General features: G+C 43.6%; 1 protein-coding gene across 3 annotated transcripts in view; it reads right to left on the bottom strand.

The window, feature by feature from the left end:
- Nucleotides 1-3,824: 3,824 nt before the first annotated feature.
- Fchsd2 (FCH and double SH3 domains 2) overlaps nucleotides 3,825-19,313 on the bottom strand; it is a 222,199-nt gene continuing 206,710 nt past the window's right edge. For 2 of the 3 annotated variants that reach the window (XM_017803071.2, XM_008852729.3), the window contains 7 exons: nucleotides 17,039-17,173; nucleotides 10,187-10,270; nucleotides 9,891-10,068; nucleotides 9,284-9,504; nucleotides 8,103-8,232; nucleotides 7,907-7,989; nucleotides 3,825-6,005 (listed from right to left, as the gene is read on the bottom strand). In XM_017803071.2, the coding sequence (XP_017658560.1) occupies nucleotides 5,922-6,005; nucleotides 7,907-7,989; nucleotides 8,103-8,232; nucleotides 9,284-9,504; nucleotides 9,891-10,068; nucleotides 10,187-10,270; nucleotides 17,039-17,173 (915 nt within the window). In that variant the 3' untranslated portion in view covers nucleotides 3,825-5,921. The remainder of the gene's footprint in view (nucleotides 6,006-7,906; nucleotides 7,990-8,102; nucleotides 8,233-9,283; nucleotides 9,505-9,890; nucleotides 10,069-10,186; nucleotides 10,271-17,038; nucleotides 17,174-19,313) is intronic. The other variant, XM_017803070.2, reaches the window with a different exon arrangement.

Genomic DNA, 19,313 nt, shown 5'->3' with positions numbered 1-19,313 from the left:
CTGGACCTCCACCTCCCAAGGGCCACCATTGCAAGTGTGTACCACTAGCCCTGGTATGGTGCTGGGAATTGAACTCAGAGCTTCATTTATGCTAGGGAAGCAGGCTACCAGCTATGTCCCCAGCCCATACCCTCTTAAAATCTAGAGAGACAGGCTCCCACCTAGGCAGGGCTACAGGGTTCCTCCCCCAGGGGTACAGAAAGCTATACCTACTGACTTCAGACCTCTGGAATCTGTTCTCTTCCATCGTGGCCTGAGCTGAGGGTTAGTGTCTCTTTTAGTGAGACCATTAGAGTGAGAGAAATGTGGGTCCTGGAAAGCTGATGACAGCTGTGCTGAGGCAAGGTCCTCACTGAAGGTGTTTTTGTCACACATCACAGGATTGTAGTTGACGCTGCATTCAGATGACCCAGAAAATATGAATCACTCCTGGTGTTAGCCCCCCACCCCAGCTTTCCTTTACCTCTTGGGGGCAGTCTGTAGGGTGGAGCAGCCTCTGGAGAGAACACATGAATCACTTGGGAGGAGGTAGGGCCGGCAGGGAGAGACCCAGAGCAGAGGGTCCACCATGGAATGCTGCTTCCTGGGCCTTTTCAGCATAGGGGTGGAAGTGATTAATGGAGTTCATGCTCAGGGGCTACTTGAGTTTGGGTCGCTAATCAATGGCCTGTGTGTCATTGTATGCATGAGGGCCCGAGGGGGCAGGAGCTTACCTAGGGTCAGAAGAGGGTGGAAGGGGCTAGGGCTCAGTAGACTGCTTGTCTGCAGGTCCTGGATTCAACATCACATAAAACTGGGTGTTGTGAGCTGGAGAGATGGCTCAGTTGTTAAGAGCACTGGCTGCTCTTTCAGAGGACAGGTTCAGTTCCCAGCACCCACATGGTGGCTAACCACCATCTGTAACTCCAATTCCAGGGGATCTGACTCCCTCTTCAGTCCAGCTGTACATTATCTTGTTTGATCCTTCTGGATCTGAGGGAGTTTTTATCATCCCACTCCCACATTACAGATGAGAAAGGTGAAGGGCTGAGACTGAGGTCATGGCAGGCCAGGTCTTACAGGTCTTACCCAATTCTTTCCCTGCCCCTCACCAGTGTGTTTGGCACACAGTGTGGAAGGCCTGTGAACCATGCTCATGGGTTCTCTTCTGTTATGCTTCAGGGTAGCATTCCAAAAACATTCCCTGACTAGAGCTCTAAGGAACAGATATGAAGGAGTTCAGTGTTATTTTCGTGGCCACTGGGTCCAAGGGAAAATGGTCCAGGAACAAGATGCTCTTTGGTATTCCTGTGGTTCTTGGCACCTCATGCATTAACAAAGTAAACCCAGCAAGAGTCCAGGAGTAAACTTAACTGGTTATATCAAGTTGTGTAGGATTTTAGGACAAATTTCAATCCCTCTCTCCTCCACATACCAACTAAATAAACAGAAATTTAGAGCAGCCAGATACTATCATCAGGCTATTTGGAAAGAGCTGGGCAGAACCAAACCCCAAAGCTGTGGTTGCACTCCTTGGACAGTGTGTCTAGTGCAGTCTGGGGTGGCATCAAAATATGGAGCCTGACGGGTGCCTTATCCCTGAGGATGAGTCCAGGGACTTGGATTTTTAGTTTTTTGCCATCCCAAGAAATCCACGTCTGTTCTCAAACACTGGGCTTTTGTGTGGTGCCCTCACTTTGCATCTAAAATAACTGAATTACTCTAGAAGACTTGGATAAGCCCCTGGACATCACCTCCATTTCCTCCCTTTTAAAGTTGAAGTGGTGGAGCTGGGAGGGCCGTGGCAGGGTTAAAGTCAGATGACATCCTGCCACTCTGGCTTGTGAATATGAGCTCAGAGAGGCATGGAGGTGATGAGCAACTAGTCTATGGCTTGACTATATGGTCAGTTCCTGTGACAAAACCAGTCTGGGTGACACTGGGGTGGGGTGACTAGCTGAACTCTGGACCTGGTCTCAAGTGGTAGACTTGAAAGCTTGCTGCTTTCACTGTAGAAAATGCAAAAGATGGAAGTTGTCCTGACAGCCTTTTCCAGATTTATGGCACTTTATACCCTGCTCTTCCTGTGTGTTACTGTGGGACTAGGGGACTGCCAAGGACTCCAGGTCTGAAGATGAGGGCTCGGAAGGCTAAGAGATGATAGTGTGAAGCCCTGTGCTACAACTTCTGGATTTAGGCTTCTCAGGCTTCAAGACATGTGATTAGTCCTGGCTCAGATCTCATGTCCACGTTACTTCATATGCTGGTGGTAGAAATGCAAATGGATGCAATTCTTTTGGAGGCTAGTTTGGTAAACTCTAACACATTTAAATACATACTTTTCTGTCTCTCAAATTCCACATTTAGGAATTTGCTCAATACTTACAGTGGAACAAATTTATAAATAAGTATGTACAAAGATGTTAATTTCAAATTTCTAGAAGCAAATGGCTAGATATAACTTAAATGTCCTTCACTAAAGGAATGCTTAATTATATAGCCTAACAATAGAATATCATGCAGCTGTCAAAAATAATGACAAAATAATGGCTGGTGAGATGGCTCAGTGGCTAAAAGCACTCGTTGCACTAGCCTGATAACCTAAGATGAATTCCTAGAACCCAAGTAGAAAAGCAGGATGGAGTGGTATACATGTATAACTCAGCACACTATAAAATGGGAGGGAGGTCAAGCCTGTGGGCCAGCTAGTCTGGAGTACACAGCACAGCAGAAATGAGAGACCTGGCCAGCCTCAACAAAGTGGAAAGAGAAAACTGACTCAAAAATTGTCCTCTGACTTCTATACATATGTACCGTGGTACATACATACACACTGCACTCTCTCATTGCACACGCACACACACACACACACACACACACACACACACACACACACACACAATCACAACAAACTTTTTTTATTGAGACAAAGAGAAAAATGTCGTGTGCCTTGGTGTGCAGCTGTGATCCTAGCGTTCTTCGGACAAGATGGGAGGCAGAGACAGGAGAATCACCAGGAAGCTAGTGGGCTACTCAGCCTGAGGTACACAGTGCATCAGCAGAAACAAGAGCGACAAGGTGGAAGGTTCCACTGACTCTAGAAAGTTGTCCTCTGACCTCCGTGTGCCATAGTATGCGCATACACACACACACACACACACACACACACACACACACACACAATAACAAAACAATTTTTTTAAGTTGACAAAAAGATATAAAGTGAATAGAATGATGTAAACCTGAGAGGATCATATATCCTTGCTATTAATAAGCGGTGTATACACCTATGTGCAGAATGTGTGGGTCCCTCCACAGCCAGGCTGGGCTCTAGTCCTTGATGTGTGGTTGGCTGGAGGTCAGAGGAACTCAGCTTGTGAGAGCTCCTTCACAGAATTCATTAGGCTTCAGGCTGGAGATTTAGGAAAGAAGAGAGGCACCCTGAGAAATGACTTCCTGGAAGTGAGCAATCACATATTTCAGTGGCCCTTCTGTGTCCCCTCCTGCAGCACAATCAGAGCTCCTCAGTCACCAGCTTGTCTCATACTCCTGCCTCAAGTACAGACCCTGACTTTTTTTTTCCCCCTTGCTGGAAAAGAACCTTGAAAGCAAAGACCATTATGATTTACTCATCTCCAGTACCCAGATATCACATCAAGTACATGATGGCACCAGGGCCTCTCTTGCCTGGGTGGACTTTTTTCCTGCCCTCTGTATGTGATAAGTGATTTTAAGGACAGCCCAGGAGTGTTCTTGTAAGAAGCGTGTTTATCCATCTGCCTGCCTGCCTGCCTTTCTCTCCAAGTCTGTTTAACCAACTCTTTTTATAAGGACACTTGGAAAACTTAATTCCATTTTTTATTATTCAACATTTTATACATAATAAATACAAACTTTTTACAGCCACTGTAAAGAAAGCGCATCTGCACGGAGGCTCCCTCTGAGCCCCAATCTGTGCTTGGTGACGCTGGGTTATGCGTCCTGGAAGGAAGGGTTATTTTGTAAAAAGAAGGCATATTTTTACAACTTTGTTTTTTAAAATAAAATTAGCAGCTCTTCCAAAAATATGGTAAAACATAACAAAAGAGTTCAAATAACTCTGAGGTTGTGGAAAACTCAAATTCAAGAACAATTTGGCTAGCTAAAGAGAACATTAACTAGGTGGCAAGAACTGCTCTATTTAATAAGCATTCGAAGACCTGTAACATTGGCAAATTTAAAAATCTTTTAAAATCCACCCTTTTAATTTTTTTTTTTTTTGGTCTTTTTGAGGCAGGGTCTCCCTGTAGCCCCAGCTGACCTGGAACTCGCTACGTAGACCAGGCTGGCCTCGAACTCACAGAGATCCGCCTGGCTCTGCCTCCCAAGTGCTGGGATTAAAGGCATGTGCCACCACACTCAGCTATCCTTTTAATTTTTTAAACTTAAGAATAAGTTTGATAAACATAAAAGACCTCAAATAGATCAACAGATTAATAGATGCAAAAAAAAACCAAAAACCAAAAAACAAAAAACCCCAAATCAAAATCAAAACCCAGAGTCATGGAGGAGATTCATCAGAGGTGTCATTACTGAAGTGATTAAACAACTGAAATTTCTTCAGCTCTGACCTTAGCCAAAAATCCCATGGGGACATGTGATGAACATTTCAAGATTTTAAAGATTCTCAGGAGGGATGGAAATTTCAAAGCATCATACAACCTTTAAATTCTGTAAGCTGGATTTCTGAACCAAGGTGAAAGAGAAATGGAAAACATCTCTTAGTTCCCTAGGTCACCCAAACCTACTGTCCAAGTAGTGGAGAGACCCATGGACCCTGCTGGCACCATCACAGGGAACACCATGTGGGTCTCCTGTGACCTGAAGGAGGTACTGGTCTCCTGGGTCTTACCTGTGCAGTTGTGCAGTCCTCACTACTCTCCCAAAGGAAGTTAGTTTGCCCCAGGGCCCATAGGTTCTTTTCCTCAGGCAAGTCGGGGCAGTGGGACCTGAAGTTGCACTTTCCGAAGGTGACAGCTGATCTGCACCAACTACAACCTGGCTGTCAGCCAGTGCTCTGGCTTGGGAATAAAATAATGTAAGGGCCTTCCCAGCAGAGAAGCTCGGCAATGGAGGTCTGTGTTCTCAATTTACCCAGACACTTGAGTTCTAAGGGATACAGAAGAGAATTATGCTATAAAACTAAGAGGAAAAGAACATTAAAGTGGCTCGTTTCAGATCTGGAAGCTCCATTTCTGCTTTTGCCATAGCCTCCTTTCTACTAGTCTATGTGATGGGCAAGATGTGGCTACTAGTTCAGCCCCTCCAGGTTAGCCTCACTAATACTAAATGAATGGCATAAATATTAATACAAAGGACACTGTTATTGTTTTGAATCTGTTAGTTGTAGAAGAGATGTGTGTTAATGCAATTGGCGCTAAGCTCAGGCAGTCCACTTTCTTCCCAGTAAGGCTTCACTTTCAGTCTGGGGATAAAACTTGGGGAGGAGCCAGCCTCTCCTGAATCCCTCCTGTTTCCTTATGTAGCCAACATGATCTGATTAATACTTAATCAGATGAGGAAAAGCCACTTGAAGAAAGATGAAATCTTTGCCACAGCCTTGTGGCCACAGTAATATACTGTACGAGTGCACATGATCGGAAATTCTGAGTCTGTGCCCTGGAACCAGGCTGGCCTTGAGTCTCATATAAAAACAGGCCACTGTTAGGCATGAGAGCGGCTCCCCTCTCTGCTTCTAGGACCTGCTATGATTTGTGCTATGGTAGGAGAGATGACATAGAAAATGACAACAAAAAAGGCACAATCAGGCCAACCAGTCACATAGAAACCTTGGTTTTGCTCTGTTCAACAGTCATCATCATCATGCAAAGGTGCCTAAAAACAAGACTGGCCAAACTCCAAGCCTGGCCTTGATTGTAGCAGTAATGGACGTGAACCCATTGTCAAACCAGTGTGATCTCCACATCTTCCATTTTCTCCACTGGCCGTCTGTGGTTCTGTGTGGGTGGTGGGGGAGCTGCCCGGACCTGAGCAGGAGACAATGACAGGCTTGTTAGTCATCTTTGAGACTGAGCCTGAGGCATGGCAAACCCCAGTGCTCCCCTCTTTAAGGACACCAGCAGCTGAGGGTCTGCAGAATGTTCTCAGCAGCAATCCATGTGTTCTGCACTGTTCCCTACCCTGAGAAGCAGTGCTGTTCTGCATGAAATGGAAGATCAGATTGCTTCCTAGGCTGAAAATCTCATGAGCACAAGAGTCACTTGAGTCCTAAAACCCTTCTCCAAAGCAAAGGCCTAGAGCTGGCAGCAAGAGGACAAGGTGTTAAGAGCTGAACTGTATTACCACATCCTGAAGAAAAGCCAGGGGAGAGAAGGCTAAAGAGGTGGGCTGGCCTACTTGTGAAGAGCTTTGTTGAGTTACACTGAGAAACTTGGGATAGACAGGAAGTTGATGAATGCTTGTAATCAGAGGCCAACCTGGTTTACAGAGCATGTTCTAGGCCAGCCTGGGCTACATAGTGACTCTTGTATCAACAAAACAAAACAAACCACTGGGGACTGGGTATGTTATTCACTGGTAGAGAGTGCTTGCCTAGCAGACTCAAGGCCCTAGGAAAGAAAAAACAAATGGGCTTTATTGTATAAGCAGAGGTTTTGTTCTGAGAGTCTCCCAGGTAAATCCAGCAGGACCTGGTCATGGCTGACTTGTGGGGCTGGCGTCGGAGAGACAGGACCAGAGAGGCAGCAGGAATGATTCCAGGGCACCAGAAGGACAGGGTTTCCATTCACTCACACAGACAAGACAGAGAAGGGACATGTCCAAGAGGGAAAACACTTATTTTTGCAGAGTTTTCAGGGTTGGGATATTTAAGTTGAGATGCCCACCACTGTGAAGCTCAGGGGAGAGATGTAAATGTGCGAGTTGTCAGTATGGAAACGGTTCAAATTGCTATGGGAGTAGATGAGACCTTTTGGGAAGAGTAAGTTCAATGACTTCAACAGAAATAGCCTAGGGACAGAATCATGAGGATTACTGACAGAAATGGACAGAGAGACAGAGGATCTAGCAAATATCTATGAAAATGAAGACCGGAGAAGCAGAAGGTCAGACAGTGGTGAAGCAGCATGTGAGTTCCCTTTACTTCCTTTCACCCAGCTGCCACTGCCTGCTTCAGCCTCCTAGAGGCTCCCCACATCTGAGCATTATTATTATTTTTGGGTGGGGGGACACAAGGTCTCACTATTATATAGTCCAGGCTGATTTTTAAATTCAGGATCCTCTGACTCGGCTTCCTAAGTGCTGACATGACAGGCATGTGCCACCATCCCAGTCAGTACCAATGCTTTAACAATGCAAAACCAGGGACAGCCGGGCGTGGCGGCACACACCTTTAATTCCAGCAGATCTCTGTGAGTTCAAGGCCAGCCTGGTCTACATAGTGAGTTCCAGGTCAGCTGGGGCTACAGGGAGACCCTGTCTCAAGAAGACCAAAAAAAAAAAAACCTACTTAAAAATTTCTTAATTTAGTGGCATACACCTTTGATCTCAGCACTTTGGAGGCAGAGGCAGAATTTCTGTGAGACCGAGGCCAGCCTGGGATAGTCTACATAGTGAGTTCCAGGCCAACTGGGGCTATAGAGACCCTGTCTGAAAAAGAACAAAACATTTTTTCCCTTCATTTCAGTTATGCCACTGTAGTGTTCACATTTAAACACTGTACAGCTTTCCTCTGCTCTTACCCTAGCTCAGCGAGAAAGTTCCAGCGTACTGGATGAGTCACTCTATGGCCTTCCTTTCTATAGCTCTTATAACCTTCCCAAACCCTCCTGCAGATCTGTGACTAGAGGGACCATGGGAAAACATGCATTTTTCACTTTCAGTTTGGAAAATCTATGCAATCTATAACCCTGCCAGATAGGATACTTACAGGCCGTAGCTTGCCATATGAGGTGTCCGGAGTCTGCCTTGATGCCTGCGAGAATCCTGGCGATTCAGCATGGAGGCTGTTTTCTAAGGGAGACAATCCAAGAGGTTGTTGACTGAGCCATCAAGATGCCAGTGCAGATGCTTGCCCTGAGGGGGCAATCAGGTGGGCATCTGAAGGGCAAGCACCCAGGACTTACCATTTGCTGAAGGAGACCGGGGGAAGAACTGAGAGGTCCTCTTATCTGGGCTGGGGTAAGGACTGCTTGGAGGCTGGTCATACAATGGCAGCAGAGGCAGGGATGTGTGAGGCTTGGGGGATGGAGAGATCTACATTAAGGGAGGCAGGGTTACCAGGTGCTCACCTCAGGAAGGAGCGCTATGCTGCTTCACTGCTCAGCACACCCTCCCTTTCTCTGGAGCTGAGTTCTAACTGCTAAAACTTGTAAGCCTCAGAATAAATATCAAAGCTTCAATTTTGTCTTGCACTTAACATTTCCCCTCCCAGGTTTCATTATACTACTATTTTTAGTTCATCTTGAATATTCCCCAAGACAAACTGGTTCTTCTATTAGGTAAGCCAGTGAAGAACAAAATAGAGGCCAAATGGTGTCTGTGAGTATTAAATCACTGGCTAAGTTTCTGACTTCCCTAGGTTTCCTACATGGCAGGTGAAGCCATCATAGCTGCCATGCACATGTCTTACTCAGCAAACACATCCCTTACTCTTCCACCTGCTAGACCTGCTGGGAAAGCTCCGCAAAGAACATGACTCAAACTGATGGAATTCAGGGTTTCCTGTAAAAGCATGTTTCCCTGTGGTGAGTGAAGGTGAGCCACAGAGAGCTCTGGAAGAGCTTGGGCGAGGTAGGGCTTCTCATGGTGAGGGAGAAGGGGCCAGCTAGGAGCTGTACTGCAGAAGTTAGTCGGAGCCAATACATTCCCTCAACAGCTTCTTTCTCTCCAACAAACTCATCTTTGATGTGTTGTATAAATTTAGCAAATGAATGCGGAGAAAACAATGTGGGTGAATAGAGGTGTAATATGGTCAGTCTACACAAGTCTCTGACAAGTCTCTAGTTTCCCAAATTCCAAGTGCAGATACCTGGCAATCAAGGACTGGGATGAGGATGAGGCTGAGACTACAGCCCATTTTTGCTGGATCAGCAGATGCTATGAAGGGATTTTCTTGTGTGTGTGTGGGCAGTTTGTTTGAGAGCAATCAGACTGCTGGACTGCCTTTCAGGGAGCAGAGAAACAGCAACAAGCAAGGGTGGTCAGACATCTTTTATAGGTAGTTAGGTGGTTGGGTAGCTTTCCATGACGTAGGCTGGGCAGTGAATTGATTTTCTTTACCATCTTCTAAATCCAGCTCATGTACCTGAATCTCTCTCATCCATGGAGTGTCACCATTCTCTGAGGCTGAGAGTTCCTCCACTAGCACCGATGGGAAAACTCCAATTCGCCCATTGAACTCTCCTTCCCAGAAGCCATCATCATCTTGGTTTTCTTTGTTCAAGATGCGGATGATTGCTCCCTCAGGAAAAGACAACTCGTCGTCTGTCTGGCCCTCATAATCATAAAGTGCTTTCACAAAACAGACTGGGGAACAAGGGAGAGATAAAGCTGGTAAGAAGACAGACAGATGGACTGCTTCTGTTCTTGCTTTTGAGACAAGGTCTTACTCTGTAACCTAGGCTGGGCTAAAACTTGCAGCAATTCTCCTGCCTCAGCCTACCAAGTGCTACAATCGTACTGTACCCACCCTGTGCCCCTACGGCAACTAGAGAGCATCACACAGGACAGGAATAAGGCTGTAAGTTTTTACTCACAGATGTTCAATGCCATGGTTCTACTGAATAGGGTTAATATGATCAAATACAGGAAAATATAAGATATAAATGCTTTTAAACTGATGGAAGGCATACTCCCAGGTTCTAGGTTAGGTTAACTGTGACCAGATAAAGATTATCTTTTTTAGTCTTTACCACTGGCATCTCCATTGAGGCTGCCTGTAACAAGTTCTGCTTCTGTGGAATTGCTGGACGTGTGTGACCGACTGTCCAAAGCAGCCAAGGACTGCAGCATACTCAGTAGGCTGTTTGAGGTGGGAAACTGTAGGTATTTTTCTGGCACATATCCCACTTGGCCAACTTTATTTCGAGCCTGGGTAAAAGACATATGAAAACAACAGGTTTGTATACACAATTTGGACAGGGCATACCAAGAACTAAAATAAATGCCTGAAAAAGTCACAAGGGGCGATATGAGCAAAGGAATATACCTTTACCCAGTCTTCCATATCTCCATCTTCAATCACTTCTAACACCTCATGTTCCTCAATGGTCAACTCATCTGGTTGAGAAGCCTGCAATGTAGGATGGTCATGAACAAAATTAAAAAGGTTAGATAAGGAGCAGATGTGAGCTGGTCATAACAAAAGCTGGGGATAAAAATACTGAGATGATTTTGAGAAACAAAAATTTCAGTGTTGTAAAACTATCATAACGAGGTGAAGTTTTACTTTGGAAAACTAAGCAAAATAAAACTGCAACAGAAATTGGATCCTCAAGAGCGGAGTGCCATGGTGGAAGCAAAGACCTGGGGGTCAGCTTCAGCTCATTTATCTCTAAGTTACTCCACGTGATGACTCCATTTATTCAAAATGACAATCTTGCTATTCTCTGGAGGATGGTGGTCAAATGTGAGATGAATAAGCACAGAAGTAAGATGATCTGGGAAGCATCAATAAAGGAGAAGGCACTTGAATGGAACTGCTGCCAGAAGCTTTCATGGAGGTGCATGCAATGAAAATGCAAAGCACTGTGTACATGGATTAGAGTTTAGCTAGAGCAGTGTCTAGGCCTGATCTGGAATCGCTGTAAAATGGTAGCCCAAGAAGAAGTTTCTATCCAGGCAATGGCTGAGGTTGGGTTTTGTTCCAACTTGAGTGTGGAACCCGGGCTGATTCACAGGCCTATTTCTGTACTAGCCACAGTGGCTTTTCTGTCCCAGACAGTACCCACTACTACATCTACCCTTGAGACACATAGAACCTGGAGGAAACTCAAGAGGCTCTGTAGAGGGAGCACCACAGAGTGCCTTCCTGAAGAGCCTTGTCTGCCACATGTGACAGGTGTCTTCTGGTTCTCTAGTAAAAAGAAGCTTTCCCCTTGTCCCAAGATCAGTTAAAACAACCACATGAACCTGCATCATTTTTAAAACCTCACAACCTCAAAGTATAAAATATCTTCAAATTATACAAAGGGAAGATAAGAAAGTGAGTTATATGTTTTAATTTTTATTTCTTTGAGACAAGGTCTCATGTAGCCCAGGCTGGCTTCAAACTTGCTATTTAGTTGAGGATGTCCTTGAAGACCTTGAACTTCTGATCCTCTTGCCTCCATCTGAGCATTAGGATCACAGGTGTGCCATATCATACCTAGTGTTGAAAGTGAGCTACTCCCTAAGACTCATTTCTTAAACATTAAAATGTTTCATTATTACCCAGATTCTAGATGATGTCATAGCTCCTTGAGACAGCAACAGAACCGAAGATAGATGACCAATCAGAACACTCCCAGGCCAGATTTTAAGTAAATCACCTCTGACCTCAAAATAGAAAGAAAACTCCCACTCATTTAGTCTTTATATTTTTGCAGTGGAATTTTACTCTGAAGCTATACTATATGCCAGGCATGGTGAGACAACTCTATTCCAGCCTGAAATTTGCACACTTCTGCAATTTCAGGCTTAGGTGAGAGAGGATCAGAAGTTCCAGGCCAGCTTGGCTACAAAGAGAGATTCTGTTTCAAAAACAATAACAAAAATCCAAACCACCAACAAAACTATACTGTGCCTTGAACATACTAGCAAAAGGCACCTTTGTAATAAAGACATTTTCTTCATTATATGGCAAGACTTAACATCAATACAACCAGACATTAATATGTGTGAGGGCAAAGCAGGAGGAACAGAGCACCTTTAAATACATTGCTGCTCTTGTGACAAATCATGGATGTCTGTTGTGGGCTGTCCAGCTTTGCAACAGTAGTCATCCAACAGAAGCAAGCGCAGAGTGATGGCACGCAAGACCTACAGGGTTTGGTCCCTGTGGGCCTCTTGAAGCCTCGAACCAGAACACTTTTTCCTGTCCTCCGAGGACATGGTGCTTTTCCTTGCCTGTTTTTCCACACTGTTCTGTTTGGCATGCTCTGCTCTACCTTTCCTCTCTGATGACTAGGTTAGACTGCTGTGGGTGTAAATCCAGTTCAGTCTGTTTCTACGGGCAAGTGATCATAAATGTCTCTGAGCCTCAGGTCCCCGCCCCCAGTTTGCATGAGGGCAGAGATTTTTGTCTATTTTGACTAGTGCCATAGTCTAGAACCCAGAAAAAACACAGCTGGTACATGCAGGTATACATATGGTATTTGTTGAATGAATCAGATGTCTGACAGTCTTTTTCCTCATGGGGTTATTGAAGAGATTAGAAATAAGCAAAGAAAGGTCCTGTGGAGCGGGACTTATTACAGAGTAGCTCCTACTATTAGTATGATTTGTGCTCCAGCTCATATATTTTCTCAGAATACCCAAAATGAGCTACTTGGTTCTTTCCTCTTTTGTTCCCATAAGGCTTTGTGCATCTCTCAAACAGTGACTTCCACGGCACTCCAGTTAGTTGTCTTTGTGGGTTTCCTACAAGAATAACTTACTAAAGCAGGGACTTTGTTTCGTTTCTCATTCCGACTACAGACAGCAACTAGTTAGTAAATGGCTACTAAATACACTCATGGTCTTAATCCTGTCTTTTAAGTCCAAACATCCACTAATAACCAGAAATCCATTTGCATCTCTATTTTTTAAATTATTTTTATTTTATGTGTATGTGTGTATTGCCTGTACGTAGGCAAGTGCACCCGTGTCGTGCAGTGCCTGTGGAGGTCAGAAGAGGCTGTTGGATCCCCTGAGACTGGAGTTACGGACAGTTGTTAGCCGCCATATGGGTGCTGGGATTCAAACCCGAATCTTCTGCAAGAACAGCCAGTGTTCTTCTTAACTGCTGAGCCATCTCTCCAGCCCCCGCATCTCTATTTCTTCAAATTCTATGTATTTTGCTTTTAAACAGTATGCTTTTCCTGATTTTAAAAAGTCATGAATATTCATTGTAGAAAAGCTGGAAATGTGCACAGAGATCTTTGAAGTATATACAATTTGGCATTCATTTTTGTTTGATTATTTAATGTTTACTGTTTTCATATATGAAAATTTTACTAATGTATTTTAATGATTTTCATGGTTGTATGTTATGGCTAAGGTATATCAATGGCTAATTAACTATTATTCCCTTCTTGGACTGTCAATTTTGAGCTATTATAACATATATTAGGAATTAGGAGTACAGCTCAGTTGTACAGTGCTTGCCTAGCATGCATAAGGCCCTGGGAGCTGTTTAGAATCACTTGGACACTTAGGACTCTATTTTCTTTTGAGACAGAATCTCACTATGTAGCCCTGGGTGGCCTGGAACTCACTATGTAGACCAGGCTGGCCTTCAACTCACAGAGATACACCTGTTTCTGCCTCCCCTGAGTGCTTGGATTCAAACATCGAACCACCACACCCAGCCTAGAATGTGCTATTTATGTACCATAAATCTTAGCTTTGGAACTTTCAAGTAAATATAACAGTAAGAAGTAGTATCAGGAAATACTTTGAGCCTTAGTTTTATAACTTATAAGTCCTATTCAAGCATCTCACAAGATGATTTTAAAGTTTTAGATTATTAAAACAATTTACCTTGGAAAAAGTCTCAACCCTTTAAGAAAAGAAGTATTATGTATTAAAATACAGTGAATGGATGCTAGACCCTCCCCTATTGTCTCTGGCATTGGCTTCTCCTCCTATGTCTCCTCACAGTGGGGGCCAGGGGATTCATTCTCATGCCTTCCTTTACTCATTCTATAATATTTACTAGGCTCCTGGCATTGTCACAGGTGCTGAACACACACAGGCATGGTGTACAGTTTCTGCTTTTATGGACCATCAGTGGGGAGCCAGGCAAAGAAATATGAAAATAAGTAAGATTAAGTTTGGCAGGTCGTAAATACTATCCAATTATGTGTTGCATGATGACATTCTGGTCAACAATGTGCTGCCTATATGCAGCGATCCTATAAGATTATGGTGAAAGCCAGGCATGGTAGTGTATATCTGTAATCTAAGCACTTTGGAGGCTGAGGCAGGAGGACCACCACAAGTTTGAAGGTAGCATAGACTAAAGGGTAAGGCCCTGTCTTAAAAATGAAATTATAATGGAGTCCAAAACTTTCTGTCACCTAATGATGTTGTAGCCATCATGTCACAGTGCAACACACTACTCACACTTGTGGTAATGCTGGTGTACACAAACCTGTGCTGCCAGTCATAAAGAGTGTGACATAGACACTTATGTGTAGTATATAATACTTGATAATAAGTGGCTATGTCACTGGCCTATGAATTTACTGTACTATTTCTTATTTTTATTTAGTTTTTGCAACTCTCTGTGTAACCTAGGCTGGCTTCAAACTCCCAGTCCTCCTGCCTCCACTCCCTGAGTGCAAGGATTAGAGATGTGCTACCACATTCTGCTCACTGTTACATTACAGTATACTCCTCTTACTTACAACAAAACATTTACAGTAGATCTGGGTGTGGAGGTAAACACCTGTAATCTCAGCACTTGGGAGGTAGAGAAGTTGATTGATTGAATCATCAAGATGATTCTCAGCTACATCTTAAGTTTGGGTTCAAAGCGGGACCCTTTCTCAAAAAAAGTTTACTGTACAACACTGTGCTGGCTGACGGCAGCCTTGTACATGTCATGTTTATTCTGTCTTGATGGCATCATTTTCTCTTGTGCTTGATTTAGTCACATGGTGCCTTGTTCATCACAGCCTAATGGGCAATAGTAATACATACATGCCACACAGCCCAGTGAGCAGCAGTTCTACCATCAGGCTATAGAAGCTCACTCTGTGATGTCAGCATAATGCTGGAATTACTTATAGTGTTGTATTCCTCAGAACGAATTCTCACTGTTAAGCAGTGCATGACTATTTAGAGTAAATAAAAGAGGGCAATGGGTCAGAGTAGTGACTGAGGAGTTGGCTATATGCTTATGGAGACTTTAGGAGGGACTTTTAAAATTATATGTGTATCTCTGTGTATGGGTGTGTACACATGAATGCAGTTACCCTTGATGCCAAAGGCATCAGATCCCCTGGGATTAGAGTCACAGTGGCCAGCCACCCACCATTTGGGCGCCAGTAGTGGGGACTCAGGTTTGCTTTGCTTAGCGGGGGGCCTGCTGGCTTCGGGCCAGAGGGTCTGATCGGCGACAGAGTCAAACTCTGGGACCTGTGTCTTCCCAGGACCTGTGTCTTCCCAACAGGCCAATTTATTTTAAAATTCAGGTGGTTTTTATACAGCCCAAGGAATTAGCAGTCACGTGGGATATGGCAGTCACATACAAAGATTTTAGGGTACAAAGAAACAGGACATTTAGTCTGTTGGTGCCAGAAGGATTCTTAAATTTTTACTCAAGGTTATCAATGCCCATCCAGTAATTTATTGGCCACAATGTTTTCTTTCTTAAAAGCATGGTAAACTTTTAGCTTTTAGCTCAGGAGTAAACCTTTGACCTGGCCTAATCTCTTAGCCAGGGATAGCTGAGTTATTTGTTTAGGACAAGGAGATGAGCTAAGGGTTGTTGACCAAGACGCTTTCCCACAGAGCAGGGAGCCTGCACTTTTATGACCAGGCCGCTTCCTCCTGCCAGCCCAACAGTGTTTTGCAAGGCAGGGATTATCAGAGCCACTGTTTTCAGTGCCCCTCCCTTTAGCAGAGAATGCAGCCTGGACCTATAAGTTTTAGGTTCACCTCACCCTAGGGCCTGGCATCCTGGTTTCCTACAGGTGTGTGCACATGAATGCAGTTACCCTTGATACCAAAGGCATCAGATCCCCTGGGATTGGAGTCACAGTGGCCAGCCACCCACCGTGGATGCTGGGAACTGAACTAGGGTCCTCTGCAAGAGCAGCATGTGCTCTTAACCGCTAAGCCACCTCTTCAGCCCAGGACACAAAAGTACTCTCTTGCTAGGTCAGATTCAGAACAAATTTTGGAGGTGGACTCAACAGGACTGGCTAATGGGTATTAAGGGTAGGTAGAGAAAGAACAACTGGGAAATTAAAACTAAGTTGACTTAGGGCTGTGTAAAGATTGATAGAAAATAGCTGGGTATAGTGGTGCATGCCTGTAATAACAACAGCAGGGAAATGAGAACATCAGATCACGAGTTTGATGCCAGCCTGGGCTACACAACAGGAGTGAGTTCAAGGCTATCATAGGATTCTGAGTGAGATTCTGTCTCAAAAAGCCTTTTTAAAAAGTTAATGGAGCTGGGCATGGTGATGCATGCCTTTAATCCCAGCACTTGGGAGACAGAGGCAGGCAGGATCTTTGTGAGTTCAAGGCCAGCCTGGTCTACACAGTGAGTTCCAGGACAGCTGGGGCTACAGGGAGACCCTGTCTCAAAAAGACAAAAAAAGTTAATGGAAAATGAAGGCAGAAGTGAGAAAGATTAAAAGCTAGTATACCAAGCCAGATTTGGAAATTGTGGATCTAAGTCCTTGCTTCACATGGCTAGCAAGGGATGGCTATATTAGGATGAGGAAAGGCAAAGTTCTAAAAACTACTCTGTAAAAAATTTTCCTTTGGTATCAATCTTGAGGGTCATCCTAATGGAGAGTCTATGTCAAGCAGCGTGTGGGCTCTTGTGAGTGAAAACTGAGGGGATGCTCAGTGCTTTGCTTTGGAAGTTATTTTTTACCTGGTCTTCACAGTAAGCCTAAAGTATTGTCCTATGATAAAGATTTAAAAACAGGTTTACAGACTATGTAAGGATGGAAAGCTAGAAGCAGCAGAGACAGGATTTTAATCTGAGCATTGGATGCTAGAGCCTAAACTCTTCACCACTGTTATGTTGCTTCTGCTATTTTCCAAACAACTTTATGCCAGGCACAGCATGAGCAGACATAGTCAGCCCCAGATTTATCACCATTTTTCTAACACTGATATATTGGAAAACACAAACCTTGTAGGAATAAACAACCTTGCACGTGAGTGGATAATTTCTTAAGGTGCCAGAAGGGCTGGAACTGCTGTCATCAAAAACATCCATATTGTCTTCAAGTTCTTCTCCTTCTTCTCTTTCCGTATCTGCAGTAAGCTAGGAAAAATTAGAAGCCATTGGTTAGTTTGCTTATTTCATAAAAATGGTAGAAAACAGGAAAAATATTTAAAATCTAACTGCTTCAAAATATTAATTCATTTATTCAATTGCACACAGAAATGATTACTCTCACTTGCATTTTTCATATTATAAAAGACAAGAGAATTATTTTAATTTTAAGGAATTTTATTTTTATTTTGTGTGTATGAGTGTATTACCTGCCTGTATGCAAATGCATTTGTGTCATGCAATGCCATGGAGGACAAAAGAGGGTGTTAGATCCCCTGGAACTGCAGTTAGTGATGGTTGTTAGCTGCCATGTGGGTGCTGGGAACCAATTCCCAGTTCTCTGCAAGAGTAGCCAGTGCTCTTAAAAGTTGAGCCATCTGTCTAGACCCAAGAGAATTATATTTAATCAAAAGTAAAATGCTGGGGCTGGAGAGATGGCTCAGTGGTTAAGAGCACTGACTGCTCTTGCAGAGGACCCAGGTTCAATTCCCAGCACCCACATGGTGGCTAACAACTGGCCTAACACTAGTTCCAGGGGATCCGACACCTTCTTCTGATCTTTACGAGCACTGCATGACAGATGTACTTACACACATGCAAGCAATATACTCATGCACATAAAAAAAAAAAAGTAAAATGCTGGGGTTGGGCATGGTGATGCATGCTTTTAATCCCAGCACTCAGGAGGCAGAGGCAGGTGGATCTTGGTGAAACTGAGGCCAGCCTGTTCTACATAATGAGTTCCAAGTCATCAGCTGGGGCTATAGAGAGACTCTGACTTAAAAAAAAAAAAAGTTAAATACTAAGTTGAGGGTTTTGTGAAAGTACTTGCCATGCAAACCTGATGACCTGAGTTTGATCAGCAGATCCCATGGTGGAGAGAACTGGCTTCCCAAAGATTGTCCTCTGACCTCCATATACACACGATGGCATATTTGTGCTACTCCCCATGCAATAATGATAAATAAAATAAAATAATTTAAAATATGGCTAAAGAGCTGGGCTGGGTTGGGCTGGGCATAAAAAAATGTAAAATGTTTTAGTGGTGCATACATGTAATCTAAGTATTTGGGAGATGGAGGCTGGAGGGTTGGAATTCAAGAGCTTCAGCTACACAGACCCTGTCACACAACCAACCAACCTACCCTTTCAAATATATAGGAAGTAGTTTATCACTATTCTTTCCCTTTTTGCTGTTAAATGCTAACTGACAAAAGCTTCTTACCATTTTTAACTGATAACATGAAAAAACATTAAAGATTCCTACATGCTACCAAGATGCAAGAAACAGTCTTTTATCTGTGGCAGGTAGAAATGTAAATCCACACAGTTTTTAGAAAATATACTGCCTACTGCAGTGCTCAAACCATGACCTACAGTAGAATTAAGATGGAGTGTTCTGTTAGTGATAGACATTGGAGAATCTTAAATAACAATAGGAGTATGTTTATCACTTTAAAAAAGAAAATATACTGCCTAAAACTAAAACATAACAAATTCATCTAGTAGTTCCAATTTTGTGACTGTCTCGCAGAAAAATAAAAGTACTGTAAGACTATTTTCTAAAATGTTCACTGTAATACTGCATGTAGTAGCAAAACCCTGGACACAAGCTATCTGCCCTTCAACAGGGGAATATTTAAATAATCTATATTACAGATAAATACCATCCATCACAAATGAGTCAGGGAGAGGCTAGACAGATGGTTTAGTGGTTAAGAATTTGTTCTGCTCTTCTAGAGGATAGGAGTTTGGTTCCCAGCACCCATATAGGGAAGTTCACAACCACCTGTAACTTCAGCTCCAGGAGATGACATCTTCTTCTGGACTCTGTGGGCACTTGTGTATACATAACCCACCCACATATATACATAATTCAAAATTAGAATTTTTAAAAATGTTCAGAGAGGGAGGATGAAATGGCTCTAAGGGTAAAGGCATTTGCTACTAAACCTGATGACCTGAGTTTGATCACATGGTGGTAGGACAGAAGTTGTTCTGCAAGTTGTCCTCTGGCCTTCACACACACACACACACACACCATGGTGCCTGTGCCCACCCAAATAAATAAGCATAAAAAGTTAAGGAACAGAAAGCTCAGAGATAAAGTAGAAGGGAGATCCTGAGG

This window comes from Nannospalax galili, unplaced genomic scaffold, assembly GCF_000622305.1.
Source record: "Nannospalax galili isolate Female #2095 unplaced genomic scaffold, S.galili_v1.0 scaffold686, whole genome shotgun sequence".
NCBI lineage: Eukaryota > Metazoa > Chordata > Mammalia > Rodentia > Spalacidae > Nannospalax > Nannospalax galili.
The sequence above is the reverse complement of the archived record's forward strand: the minus strand, read 5'-3'. Positions and strand labels throughout refer to the sequence as shown.